Source organism: Monopterus albus, unplaced genomic scaffold, assembly GCF_001952655.1.
Source record: "Monopterus albus unplaced genomic scaffold, M_albus_1.0 scaffold41.1, whole genome shotgun sequence".
Classification (NCBI taxonomy): Eukaryota; Metazoa; Chordata; class Actinopteri; order Synbranchiformes; family Synbranchidae; genus Monopterus; species Monopterus albus.
Window position 1 is genome coordinate 3,564,049 of NW_018127921.1, and position 15,338 is coordinate 3,579,386.

Consider the following 15,338-nt stretch of genomic DNA (forward strand, 5'->3'; position numbering starts at 1 on the left):
TTTGAAATATTTAGCTTTATTTTGAAAATCTTGCCCCATTCAAAAGACTGGGAAAATTCTACTTCAGCATACTTTCAGGTATCAAATGTTTAGCTCTTCAAGGACATTCATGCTCCTATTCAGAATTGTTCTAAACTTCATACCTTTGAAATATTTAGCTTTATTTTGAAAATCTTGCCCCATTCCAACAAATGGGGGAATTTCTACTTCAGCATACTTTCAGCTATTTCAGCTATCAAAATGTTCAGCTATTCAAGGACATTCATGCTTCTATTCAGAAGTTTTCTAAGCTTCATACCCATGAAATATTTAGCTTTATTTTGAAAATCTTGCCCCATTCAAATGAATGGGAAAATTCTACTTCCGCATACCTTCAGCTACCAAAATGTTCAGCTCTTCAAGGAGATTCATGCTTCTATTCAGAAGTTTTCTAAACTTCATACTTTTAAAATATTTTGTTTTATTTTGAAAATTTTGCCCCATTCAAATGAATGGGGAAATTCTACTTCTGCATACTTTCAGCTATTTCAGCTATCAAAATGTTCAGCTCTTCAAGGCCGCTCATGCTTTTCTTCAAACGTTTTCTAAACTTCATACTCTTAAAATATTTAGCTTTATTTTGAAAATCTTGCCCCACTCAAATGACTGGGAAACTTCTACTTCAGCATAGTTTCAGCATAATTTCAGCTATCAAAATGTTCAGCTCTTCAAGGACATGCATGCTTCTATTCAGAACTTTTGTAAACTTTATACTTTTGAAATATTTAACTTCATTCTGAAAATCTTGCCCCATTCAAATGAATGGGGAAATTCTTACTTCTGCATACTTTCACCTATTTCAGCTATCAAAATGTTCAGCTCTTGAAGAACATTCATGGTTCTCTTCAGAATTTTTCTAAACTTCACACTCTTTATATATTTAGCTTTATTTTGAAAATCTTGCCCCATTCAAATGACTGGGAAAATTGTACTTTAGCATAATTTCAGCTAGCAAAACCATTCAGGTGTCAAAATGTTCAGCATTTTCAGGGCGATCTTTCAGCACTCAGCATCCATACGCATTTTCTTCAGAAAATGCATTTTTCTAGTTTATTATTATTATTCCGTACATTTTTTGGCCCTTAACTACTTCAGCATACTTTCAGCTAGAAAAACCATTCAGGTATCAAAATGTTCATCTTTTTCAGGACATGTGCAGATCTATTCAGAATTTTCCTAAACTTCACACTTTTTAAACTATTTAGTGTTTTTCAGCAAAAACACATTTCCCCCATTTCTTCAGAAAATGCATTTCTCTAGTTACGGAATATAACCTAAGACGGCACTAGGAGACAAAACATCAGGACAAGCTGAAAAATGTGAATGCAGAGCAGAAGCTACAGAAGGTAGATGAGTTGAAGAGGAACCTGGCATCACAGCAGACATTTTCACCAAAGCAAAATCACACAGTGAAGCTGCTGTGAAAGCAAGTTTTATTGCGGCAGAGGAGATAGCCAAATCAGCCCAGCCAATTACCAGGGGAGAGTTTCTGAACAGCTTCATGATGAAAGTGTGCGACGTCTTGTGTCCAGACAAAAAGTAGGTGTTTGTAAATGTAAGCCTTAGCAGAAATATGGTTGCTGATTTTAAGTTCAAGGTTATTTTTGTTTTGGAATAATATTGTATCCTGTCTGTTTCGATTCATATTTATGTTCAAAAAACGTTTAGTTTTAGTCTGTTCAATAAATGTTTATCCTGTTCGGCACACGATCCAAAGTGTGCTTTGAGTTTTGGCCCCCTGTGCGATTGAGTTTGACACCCTTGGGTTAAAAGAAAAAAAACTGCTTCAAAAGCTTCCAGTTACTGCTAAGTAACTTGAGAACCCATTTTAATATTCCCATGACACAAATTTGGGTCTTGCCCCAGTTTTTGAAAATCTACATGCAATCTGCTTGCACTCTGTTTTGGTGTATAATGATGGCCACCTAACTGAGTTCCTCTCTCTTCTCTCTTCTTCACAAGGTTTCTCCTGGAGTTTAATATTTGTGGTTTCTGGCACATGGAGCATTTTGCAGATGGTGAGCTCACACAGGTAAAAAACGTGGCTGACTAAGGTCAAGCTAACCAAGCTTTTATGCACCTTTATCAGAAATATCCTTCTATATGTGCAAATCTTGATGTTCTATATAAAGAATGTGCCTATAGTTTACATCTATGTGGGTTTCAATTAAATCTCACAAATAAGCTCACAAATAAATAAACAAATAAATAAATATTGTATTAACATACATTTAGGAAGTTTGAGCAAGTAAAACTATCCCACTCTCAGAAAAATAAATCATTTTATCAATCATTGTATCACTGGGCTACCAGTCACCACAAACATACTACAGTAATGAGAAACATATGTGGTGCCTAAACTTTGTGAAATATTAATCACCAGTCTGAAGGTCATTCATTTTCTACCGCTTAGTCAGATAGACAAACAACCACGCACGGGCAATTTAGAGACACCAATCAACCTAAGCTGCATGTCTTTGGACTGTGGGAAGAAGCCAGAGTACCCGGAGAGAACCCATGCAAGCACGGGAAGAACATGCAAACTCCACACAGAAAGGTCCCAGGTGGGGCCCAAACCCGGAACCTTCGCGCTGTGAGGCAATGGCGCTAACCACTGTGCCACCGTGCTGCCCAGAGAGTCTGAAGGTCATTTGTGTCCTTAATCCCATCATCTGTCATCTGTCGCTCCACTGATCACACATTCACCCACCTCATTACTCCACCTGTCATTCATCTGCTCTTCCTCCTATTCCATATCATCATCATCATCATCTATACATCCATTCATCCAAGCCATCTTTCAGTGTGTGAGTATCCGTCTTGTTTTTGAGGAAGATCACTATTCAATAAAACTACTTTTTTGCATTTCATGTGTGGCGTAGTCTGTTTAGTAGACTTCAAACATAATAAAATTAGGTGTGTCTGATTACATAAGTAGCTTTCGGTGGAAACAAGTGCAACTGGCAAATTCTTCAAAAAAAAAGAACCAAGTATGAAGTTTTACGGAAGCTAATGTAATTTTAAAGAAGTCAAAAACCAGACTTGTTACATTATGACAAGGCATTATGGCTCCTTATTCTGGTTCAAACCCATCATTTTGCCTGTTTGCAGGCATCATGTTCAAGTTTGTGTGGAGTACACAGCAAGCTAGAGTGCCTCTGGTCATGGTAGAAAGAGCAATAACCGGCTGAAGTGTGAAGCATTTAAATTGTTGGCCCTCGTTCTCCTGGCACAGACTCTCAGCCTGTCAGTCACCGACAAAATGCCACACATACACTTTTACACACAATTGTTCATATTCCAAACCTCAAGACATGACCTTTATCTATCTCTTTATCAGCCTCAGCTCATAAGAAAAAAGGGGACATCTTGCAGCTGTGTGACACTGAGTACCCGAGCTTCATTTACGATCCGTCAGTCAGAGAGACCAACAGCATTATTAAGTGTGGACGCTGCCAGAAGTAAGCACACACACGCACGCTTATGCACACACAAATCTGCAGTGCACTCCTCTCTAAGCCCTAGACACAGTAATTTTAAATTGTCCTTCCGAAATCCATTTTCTACGGCTTTGTTCCACTTTGTATACTGAGAGCCATGCGTGTTTATATGAGTATCAGAAAGAAGGAAATAAGTAGAAAGGAATGGAATTATATCATGGTGCACAGGGATATAGAAAGGATGATAAGCATATGGAGAGTGATATAGAGATTTGAAAACTGAGATAGATTATTATAGGTATAATAGAGTGATGGGGAGAGTGGGTGACAGAAACAGATGGCAAAACGGTGTGAGGAAAAGTGAGGTGGAAGAGGAAACAGAGGAAAGCATGTGTACTTAAAATAGAGACAAAGACAGAAATAGGGAGTGCACCACTGCTTCCTTGGTTATTTCAGCAGGTTTGTGATCATGGGTTGAGTGTGAATGCCCCTATGAGGCCAATGGGGGTATAACACAACACTGCTTACAGTGCTTCATAGCATTTATTCTTTCAGGGGTCGATGAAGTGGTCATTAATATTTCCCTAGATGGGTGTACAATGTGTTGATGTCATACATGACATGGGAGGTTTTCTCTCTTTGTCATGTGTGTTTCAGGATGTTTCTGGTGCAGCAGATACCAGAGAGCAACCTGTTAATGCTAGTGGTGCAGGCACACCGTGATTCCTCCAGACAGTATGTACCCATTACCATGGAGCCCAAAGAAGTCAAATATATCCTTTGATATTATGGTATTCATCAAGTTTGCTGGTTTATCTTGAGAAATGATCTCATACTAAAATAGAGACTGCTTATTATGATTTACATTATGACAGTGTCACCCCTGCTTTTACATTCACTCACTAATTCACACTGGGACTTAATGAGCACAAGCACACTTTTCAGATTTGGAAGAGCATATTTCACTGCATGACTCACTGGGATGTTAGTACCACACTCCCAACAGAGCTGTACCTTACCATTTGTTACTTTAAAAGTACAATATAATCATGTACCCCATGTGAACAAAATAAACATAATCAGTTTGTTTCTTCCAAATGAATTCCCTTTGTAATGTAGATGTACTGTTGTTGTAAAATCACACTCTTGCTCTGAAGAAGGCGTTCACAGACCCACAAGAATGGGATCCTCACTACAATTGTGTTTTAAATAAGTTTTTCGCCTTGCAACATGTTTTCCTCACTCATTGTGTTACTTATCAGTCAATAATACACAATTAAATGTGCCAAAGAATGGGAGAGCATTCATATGGAAGCTCACTATATGGGTTAAGTGATATTTACCCATTATTTTAGCCCAAAGATGGGGGTGTCAGGCTGTGCCGTCATAAATCTTCAGAGCCCCACAATAAGCAACCCCATTTTCCAGACCTATCCTACCCTTCACACAAAGCATTCCTGAACCTTGTCCTCACCCAAGCAAAGAGCCCATATGTGGCTTGACACACAGCATCTGCATTGTATTTGCTCGCCCATCTTGCTTGTAATAGCAGTCACCTCTGAGAGCTGGGTCCACTCAGTTGCCCAGCCACTGGCACTGTTCTACCAAGATTATCTACAAAAAGAAGACTATTAACAATTCTAGTGTCTGTAACTATATTATCACCAATACACTTTCTGTGTGGGTGTAGAACTGAAGACAAGTCTACAGGGTCATCAGGTGGGTACCCTCTCACTAACTGGTGTTTTGCTGAGTTGGGCTCATGACAATGAAAAGGCTCAACAGTGTGTTCCAGTGTCCCAGAACCACCCCTCTCTTTACCTACACCCATACACTCAACACAACCCTTCATCTACTTAGGCTAATTCAGGCTAACTGTTACCAAGCAGTCACTAGCACTGCTGTTCTAGCCACCAAACATTTAAAGTAATTCACTTTAGCTAGTGAAATGTTTGAACTGATTAAATTAACCGAATATGGACTTATTAATATAAATTCCTGTTGTTGCTTCTTGACCTTGTGATACATAATGCTTCAGTAAAGTGTGATAGGATGAGGACACAGAAGATTCACAGATGCCCCAAGTCCTGCCACGCCTATCACCCACAGGTGAGCTTTTCCTTGGTTTGATATTGGATTAAACAACATCTGCATCCAGTGTGCAAACAGTTTCAAATTTTAATAAATCATTAAGTTTTTTGGACATGCAGTCTTACTACACTGGTTCTTTGCACCAGTGATTTTTTTTTTTCCCTAACTGAATGTATTGCTTTTCATATGCAGTGTTTGATCACGTTATATTGATATCAGTGGTTGAAATCATGACAGGAAATCAGGATGAAATAATTTTGTTATATCCTTGTAGGAGAATGCTGATGACTGTGGAGGAGCTTCTTTTATCTCTCTCTCAGCCTCTCTCTGCTTTGTCTGTTTCTCTTTCTCTGGACTTGCCTCCTGATGGTGAACAATTAAACTGTTTCATTCACTCTCATATAAATGTGGAGAATGGACACCACAAGTCTTTTTTTCTTTTTTTTAATGTACATACTGTAATTCTGCGCTGTTTGCTTATGATAAACACAAATCCAGATGGACGTTTGATGTTGGTTTTGAGCATTTGTTTTAGTCACTCCTGGAAATTATAACATCTGATCTATAAATGCAAAGGAAGCAAGTTAATGGGCTGTTGTTGCCATGGATACTTTTCTATTATTTACTTTCTCATAAGCCACTTTGCATCTTCAAATGAAAAAGGACTAAAGAGATGCTGGAGGCAGCTATGATGTGGATTGATGAAAGGCGATTATGAGTCACAAGGTGCAACATAACAAAGTCCAGTGGAAAAACCATTTCCCTTGCCCCACTGAACCTAGTATCGCAGACACACATGCATATTATATATGCGCCTGCAAGCATGTATGCCTCCACTATACTACTATAATGCTTTAGCTACAGACTTTGATATTTTTAATGCTGAATAATAACCACTGATAGAAGGGCTAAAATGTGGGGGGAAACTTGTGTTCCTGGTGGGAGGCATAGTTCATGTGGTTGTTATAAATACTAATGAACAAGGGCCAGTGGAAAAGGTTATGGCTCACTGCCTAGAAAGTAGTCACAATAAGGTTGTAGTGTATGGAATTTACATGAATGAATGAATGTGATAAAGTTAATAAGAATGAATTCTTATTGATGGTCAGACCCTTTGGGATCAGCATTGAGGTTTTACTTTGATTACATCCCAAAATATTTGTTTCTGTGACAGTTGTTTAAAAATGTCTGTCTGCCTTTGTCTTTATCACCTGTGTCTTTCTCTATGTTTGTGCATTCAGCATGTGATTATGTGTAGCTTGACATGTGGAAACTGAAACTCTCAGAGGATGTACACTGTAGATCTACAGTCAATATGGATAATACAATGACACACTAAGGTTCAGGTGTATTTAGATAAGATTTAGAAAAATGCACATACAGTATAGAATTTCAGTACTGATATGGATGTGTTTATCCCAGTGGATTATTGGCACTTTACCAAAATATTATTCTTTCAAGAATAATAAGTGTATTTCTAAGGCAATTTAAATAAATTTGCTAAAGATTAGTTTCACTACTTTTCTCTGGCCTCATGAGTCTATTACTTATTACTTGCCATTAAAACTGTGACAGTACTGTGTGCTCTGGCTTGCTAAGCTTATGAGACTCATTTGATTCATTCGTTGTATTTTTGTTTGTCATTTCTGGTCTACAGTATTCTGTGTGGTTGACATGTACACATGTATGTTGTTTGACTGAAGCCATGATTTGCACCAAGTAAATGAAATTATTCCATGTTTTTTGTACTATATTTGTTGCCCTTTTTTGGTTTTATTTTGTTTTGATTTTTGTTTTTGTCACAAACTGTATTACCAGGCAAGGCAGGCTCATTCAAAGAATTCTTCTAAAATACAAAAAGACTCTTGTCATAACTAAGTATCACAATTCAAAGCAAGGTAACTTTAGGACATGTCCATCCATCCATTATCTACACCGTGAATAGGGTTGCCGGGGGCCGGAGTCAAGCCCAGCTGACATTGGGTGAGAGGTGGGCTACACCCTGGACAGGTCATCCCTATATCACAGGGCTGACACTTAGAGACAGACAATGACACACATTCACACTCACTCCTACAGGCAATTTAGAGTTGCCAGTCAACCTAAGCTGCATGTTTTTGAACTATGGGAGGAAGCCAGATTACCCAGAAAGAACCCACACAGGCACAGGGAGAACATGAAAACTCCACACTGCAAGGCACCAGGTCAGATGGGGCTCAAACTTGGAGCATTGTTCCTGTGAGGCAACAGTGCTAACCACTGTGCAACAGATTTGTTGGATTTTTTGAATCTATTTAATACAGTCAGTCAGTTGATGTCTCATTTTTCCATAAATACCAATGCTTTGAAGTGACATCAGCAACAAAAAAAGTACAGGAAGAGATAATAGGAGAATACTTGAAAATGGACCATGAAAAGGTAGGCTACATATCTGAAACAACCTGATGGATATCTTTGATAGGCTATTGGATGTTTTGTACTCGACACTGTATAACCTATTACACCTAACTGAAAATGTTTAGTATTTCAGAAGCTATAGTAGGATATGAATAAGAAATATATCATCTTCAACCAGTATAATTCTTTGATGACAATAAAATAAACATACTCAGGTTTGCATTTATTGACATTTCCCTTAAAATCTTAGTTATTAGGATTTACTAAGCCTGAATTATGAGATAGAGAATCAAAAATATGTCAAACTATTTCTCCTAATAATGCCAAACTTATCTTTTCGCATATAACAATGAATTGAATAAGTACTTTTTATCCTTACTTCTACTTCTAAATATTATTTCTAGTATTATTGTAAGTAAATTGTCATGAGATCAGGAAACTACTTGCAATTATGGCAGGAGGAGCAGCTGTGTTAGATTTCTTAGGAAGGACAGGATTAAATTATAGAATATAAAATAAAATACAGTTTGATCTATACTCCACCATAGTAAGTGCATAAGAAAGTCACTTTCGGCTTTTCCCGTTTAGGGGTGGCCACAGCGAATCATCACACTGACGACTCGCATGTTGACATTTGGTACGTGTTTTACACCGGATGCCCTTCCTGAAGCAACCCTGATTCGAACCCGGGCCGCAGCGGCGAGAGCGCTGGGCCTTAACCTTTAGCCTACCACGGACGGAATAGTAAGTGCATAAGCATCTATTAAATTAAATATGGACTACACACAGGGGGCGCTAATGCAACAATTACTGGATGCCAACGCGCCAAAAACAAATAGAAGAAGAAGAACGATTGTCATGAGAGACGCGGGCCAGCACGGGCGCTCTGGTTCCCCCTCTGTCATTGTTCGTACCTAAGTGTTGCTCTGCAGTCGCCAGGCGAAGAGATCTGCGGGTCAGAGGAAAATGGCGGACGGTGTTGATCATATCGACATCTACGCCGACGTAGAGGAGGAATTTAATCAGGTATTAGGTTCATATTCATCATATTTCTATTAATGATGCTATTTTCCTTTAAATGATTGTAATCTCGTGTTGTTAGTATAACTGAAAAATAGTGTACTATTCTGCTCAAAAGGGCTTCTCTCATATACAGGCCTTTTCCCCCCATACTGCAAAGCTGCAGCCTCAGTGAGCATTATCGCCCCCGAAATATTGCATTTGTGCTGCTACCGACATTTTACACGACGTACACTGTAGCATTTGGTATGCTGTTCGCAAAAAAATAGTTAATTTCGGTGGCAACGCACTAAAAGCCCCCGCTTTTGTTGTTCAGTATTCACAATTTTAGGCCTCGGCATGGCCGCCTGGTCCTTGGCTGGTTAGCTTAGCGGTACAAACAAACGCAGTTATTTTTTAACTTAGCTTAGATAGCGATAGTTACTTTCTGCGTTTCATATATTTACGCTTAATAATTGTTAGTTTATGCAAGCATACCGTGGGTTGAAACTAACTTTATTGACGTGTTGTTAATCGGTTAAACCTCGGGGTATCACGAATTTATTCATGTTTGAATAGGTAGCTTTTGACTGTTAGCTTCTTGCAGCTAGCGGTATATGTTGGTTTTCTTCCTCCACACACACACACACACACGCCCCTTTTGTGTACAACTGGAAAAGGCGATGTCTGCTTAATGAGTGTGTGCTTCCACAAATGTCAGCAATACTATGAATGCCTTTACACAATGCACAAGGTCGCATTTTACACAGGTGTCAACACTATGTGCAGCTAGTGCTGGGTATCAAACTTTGATAACTTTATGGTATCGTATTACTTCATTACCATCGAGTATTGAAAAACACCTTTCTACATTTTTATTTATTGATGTTAATGTTAACAGAACCTAAGGTTGTGGTAAATATGTTTTAATTTATATGTTGTGAAAATGCTTTGAGTGCACAAAGATGCCAAGGAATTGAAAAGTAAAACTGATCTGTATCAAACTGTGTGTCTATGTATGTTTGTGTATATAGATAAATAGATTTCATAAAATTTGGTATTGAAAAAAGTATTTCTTAACAACTGGTGTCAAAGTATTGTTGCCGATGTCAAAAATTTTGAAATGATACCCAGCCCTATGTGCAACAGAACCAATAGTAATAGAGTAATTAATCAAACTAGGGATGCACCGATTGCACGTTTGCAGACCGAGTATGAATACTTGCTGATACTGAGTACTTATGCCAATTCAAGTACTTAATGATGATGCGATAAATCTATTATAAAACCTACAATTACCATGAAAGTGCAGTGACTTAAGAGACAGTTTTTAATTTCATGAGATGTGCTTTCTGGCAGTGATTAAATAGAATATCCTGTCTTGCATTTAAATTTCTGACTGATAATATGTGCTTCTAAACTGTGACAGTGTTAGTTGTATTTAGGGCAACAGTTTGTCATTGGGTTTCCATTTTAATTCATTAATACTGACAAGCATCACAATGACTACACAAAATACACACACACACACCTCTGTCTCTGGATTATCTGCGTATCTTTATTTTAAAATTTTTGTAGGGGGAGATGTCTGTGCTTAAAAATCCAGTTCATTTCCAAAACAGTTATGTTGTGAAGCGCTCATATTCTATATATTTGACTGAACTGTTATTTTCATGCTTAAACAGGAAGCTGACTACCCAGTCCACGAGCAGATTGATCTGTATGACGATGTAATATCTCCATCTGCCAATAATGGTGATGCTCCAGAAGACCGTGACTACTTGGACACACTTCCTGCACCAGGTGGTACAGAAGGAGGGAAGAGTGCCCCACCCAACGTGGTGTACACATACACAGGAAAAAGGATTGCTTTGTATATAGGAAACCTCACATGGGTGAGTACCAGAGAATGCTGCTACTTGGATATGTAGGTGAAAGTGTTAAAGTCACGTGCTTTGCAAATGCACTTAGTAAATAGTGTCAATTTTTTTTTTTAAAGTAACAGACTTAAAAACATCCCTTTAAACAAGATGATGTCTTCTTTTATGCAGTGGACAACAGATGAGGACCTGACAGAAGCCATTCTGTCAATAGGTATCACAGATGTGCTGGAGATCAAGTTTTTTGAAAACAGAGCCAATGGCCAATCAAAAGGGTGAGGTCTTCATTATTTGTGTGACAGGATTTGGCAAAATTACTCCTAGAACTTTCCCAAATGGGTATGAATGACAGACGACAAATCCTTGGCTATCTACACTATCCCGCAGAATGTGCTATTTTTCCATCACTGATTTGAGATCAGCTGAGCTTTACCAGTAAAGACAGTGTCAAATATTTCAAAACTGATTACCTGCCCAGTGAATGAATAGTCCAGCCCTAATTACTTATAGTAACAAACAGAGACATGGGTGGAATTCCATGTTGGTGGGGCCATTTTATGGCTCATCTGATAATGCTGCTATTGTTATGGATCCTGATGGAAAGACATTTGATCTCAGTGCAATTTATACTTTTTGTTGTTGTTTATTTGAAAGCATCACTTCCAATAGACCTCTTTAGATCTGATGATCAATGTAGTACTGGTCTGTGGATTGTGAAATGGCACAATTCAAGGGACACACACAGGTCAAGGAATCAGATTTTAAGAAATTATACAACTCTCTAAACTGAAAAATGTATCATTTGGGCCTTAAGTCTGTCTGAAATAATCTGATTGAATCTACACCTGTCTCGCAGATTTGCTCTGGTGTGTGTGGGCTCAGAGGCATCATCCAGGAAGTTAATGGAGCTGCTGTCAAAGAAGGAGCTTCATGGTCAAAATCCCATTGTCACGCCTTGCAACAAGCAGTCCCTCAGTCAGTTTGAGATGCAATCACGTAAAAGTAAGTAGCGCACATGCTTATATGGATAAGAGTTGACCAAGAGCAAATTTAACTAAAAGACTTGTGAACAGCTGGTTGAAACAGGCTGTGTAAAAGAGATGTGCACATGCTGTGACATGCTAGTTAATCAGCTAAAAATGCGCATCCATGGCAGCAATGGAAAAGTGAGTGTTGTCATTTCACAGGTACTCAGTCAGGCCAGATGTCTGGAGAAGGTAAAGCTGGTCCTCCTGGAGCAGGCCCCCGTGGAGGTTTCCCCATGGGGTGTCGAGGCAGAGGCAGGTTCCCTGGACCACCTGTACCCGGAGGAGACCGCTTCCCTGGTCCTGTTGGGCCTGGGGGGCCACCACCACACTTTCCTGGTTAGTTTAGTAACAGGTGTTTGTCTCATAAGGGTGGGGGCAATGCAATTGTTTCTTTTCAGTTCGTGTAAATCTTTCGCTTTTTACTAAAGAGTTCTGTGGAACAAGAGCTTAGAGAATAAACAAGTTTTTGGTGTCCTGCATGAATGCAGAGGCGACAGTGGTGCGGTGGGTAGAGCAGTCGTTTCCCAACCAGAAGGTTGAAGGTTCGAATCTCGGTGCCTGCAGTCCACATGTTGAAGGGCAAGGCACTGAACACACACCCCGTTGCCCCCGGTGGTTAGAGCCATCGGTTGAGTTGGCAGCCGCAGATGGCTGCCATCGGTTCTGTACTGGAAACAAATTCCTTGTGTGTAACATACTTGGCCAATAAAGGTGATTTATCCTTATTTCTCAGTTCAGTCAGCTAATATTTAAAAAAGTACAGATTCAGAAACTATGTGGAAGGGATTAGTAAGTAGCTTAAATAAAGGGCACTTTATTCTATAGCACATCTAATATTAAACTCAAATATATATCAAATGAAATCAAGCACCAACAATTACTCTGACAGTTTTAGCCTGAGTGTAGAAGATAACAGGCCATTGCCTTGCTGTGAAAAAAAAACTTGTACTTGGCAGGTAAGAGTTTGCTTCCCAGTTACTTCTCTGCTCAGTTCTGGAAAATAGTCTCAGCAGTAGAAGTAAATTGGATGTATGCATTGAGAGACACCCATCAAAGCATCATGAGTCACATTGTGTGAAATGTGTACACATTGGTTGATTGAGGATGCCAAATGCTGTTGATGGTTTTACTCTGATCTGTTGAGATTTATGGGTCAATGGATTGCTCATTTAGACCCTCTGGTAAAATATAACATTGTATTTAAAACTTTGGTTTATTTTTTTAGGCAAGTGTTGATAAATATACAGTAATGCCCAAAAATGCTGGCACCCCTCCATGTCTGCCAGTTACCTACCCAGAAAATTGTTGCAATCACAAATTCCTTGGTATTCTTGTATCTTTTTTTTTTGTTGTTGTTTATTTGTTTCTGCTGGAACAGCACAGAAAAGGAGAGAAGATAAAGCCAAATCTCAAACATTCCACACAGAACTCTAGAAGTGGACTGGACAGAATTATTGAAACCTTTTCAAAATCATCTGGTCTTCTTAAGAGAACCATCTGGCGAGGCTTTGAAGCTGAGCTTGCCATTCAAAGGACCTTTTTCTTTATCAGTTTCTGATGCTGCATTGTTCTTATCTCCCAAACTACAGAGTGGGCCGAAGGTCATAATCACAGAATGTGTGTGCATTAATCACATGTCACAAATTTGTGGTGGTAATTTGCATTAACGCGTTATTGCGTTAATATTGAAAGCCTTTATATATTTAACGATAATATAGCAGTGCAACATATTGAAACAGTCATCACAGTGTGACAAATACCTGTGTGAAATTTATTAAAATTCTCCTCTGCGTCTGACAGTGCTGCACTGTTAACACAGTTCAGGCTTTGCTACTACTCGCATCCACATGGAACCATGGCTTATTTGTTCTAGCATGTGTTTAGTGAGGGATCTCTCACCCTTTAAATCTTCTGGCAGGGCTGAGATTTTGCATGCTTTTCTCCCTGCCTGTTCTTTTTTTTATTTTTATTTTTTATTTTTCTCCATTTTCACTTCCATTTGAACAAATAATTCTTCCGTGGCTGCAGTTTTCTGATCACATACAACTTCATACACTGTTCCTTGACAGGCAGTTTGTCAAAAGCTTTGTTTGGCAAACTACCAACCTTCAATCCCTACAAGTCTCAGATAGCTGTCTTACACTTCTCGTAGGAAAGAGTAGTGTTATCCGTTTTCTCTTTAATTTTCATTTTGTCCCCCATCCCACTTTTGTACATTTCTCGTTTTGCTTAGTGGCTGGTGCCCCGTGCTGCTGGGTTGTGAAAGGACTTCAACTGATAGCAGAAATTTATGAAGGGAAGATGTGTGATTGGTTTGCTTTCTTCCCCATCAGGCATGGGGATGAGACCAGGTCTGATTAGGCACCAAGATGGCCCTGTGATGGATATGGGTTTCAGCTCCTTCCCGCCCGGGGGCAGGAACGGGAGCTGGCATGACAGAGGTGAAACACCTCAATTGATCTGATTGATCACCTTTTTATTCTGACTCTCAGCTATTTATTGGCAGGAGTTGTGACTTTGAAGCATAAGGATTATTGCCCCCAAAACAGCTGAGTTTATCAGCAAGCTCTCAAAAGCCCTTAATAGACAGTTTCCATCAAATACTGTTGTTCTTACATGATTAAATATTTTATACAAGCACCCTGTTTAGAGATGTGCTTTGTTCTTTTGAGGTTAGTTAGATCAGAAATTCACTTAAAAATGGTCTTAAAAATCCTTTAAGACAAAAAAGGCAGAAGCACACAGTATTTTTGTCTTTTTTGTGTGTTTTTTTTTTTTTTTTCCCAAGGAAATAATGTATTTTGGCTACTTGTTCATTTTTCTTCTGCCAAAGGTAAACTGAGCTGGTTTTCACCCTTCTGTAAAATCTGGTCAGTATATATACATTACAGGTTGTGTAATGGCTTGGTATCATAAATAAGGTAAGTAATTATTTGCCTTGTTCCCAGTTGCCCTAAGTGGCATTTGATGAGTGGCCCTTACATCAATGGCAGCTTATAGCTGTGCACTCCTCTCAGTTAAGTATTTAGGAAAAATCCAGCATTAAATGCAAGGTCTCAGATTTTCACAAAAGCCTGCTTGAAACAGTTTGTCCTCATCTGTTCTGTTGCCTTCTAATTTAATTTTCAACATGTTTTTCTTTTTTTGTGCCCTGTAGCTTTAGCCTGCTCTTCCTTGTCTGTCCCTGCTTTGAACTGCCTCAATACTTAAATATACCTTTATATAAAGAAAACATGTAAAATACATCTGCTGCTGCAAGAGACTAAAGTTAGCCTGACCAACAAATTGGCTGTGCCAGTTCTACCAGCTAATGACATTCAGGTGTGCTGAATTTTCCAGCACAATCGTGTCCCCATCATACTCAGTGCTGGGGAGGGCTCTACCTATAATATATATGAAAAGCTGTTTAATTAGTTTTATGTTCTTGTCCTTCCCCCACCCCCCTTCTTCTTTTTTAGGTGGAA

The 15,338-nt window shown here is 38.9% G+C and overlaps 1 protein-coding gene across 1 annotated transcript in view; it reads left to right on the forward strand.

The window, feature by feature from the left end:
- The first annotated feature begins 8,794 nt into the window (after nt 1–8,794).
- The window catches only part of cpsf6 (cleavage and polyadenylation specific factor 6), a 17,187-nt gene continuing 10,643 nt past the window's right edge, over nt 8,795–15,338 (forward strand). The window contains exons 1-6 of the mRNA XM_020599440.1: nt 8,795–8,993; nt 10,652–10,861; nt 11,018–11,121; nt 11,703–11,848; nt 12,034–12,210; nt 14,208–14,329. Of these exons, the coding sequence (XP_020455096.1) occupies nt 8,934–8,993; nt 10,652–10,861; nt 11,018–11,121; nt 11,703–11,848; nt 12,034–12,210; nt 14,208–14,329 (819 nt within the window). The 5' untranslated portion in view covers nt 8,795–8,933. The remainder of the gene's footprint in view (nt 8,994–10,651; nt 10,862–11,017; nt 11,122–11,702; nt 11,849–12,033; nt 12,211–14,207; nt 14,330–15,338) is intronic.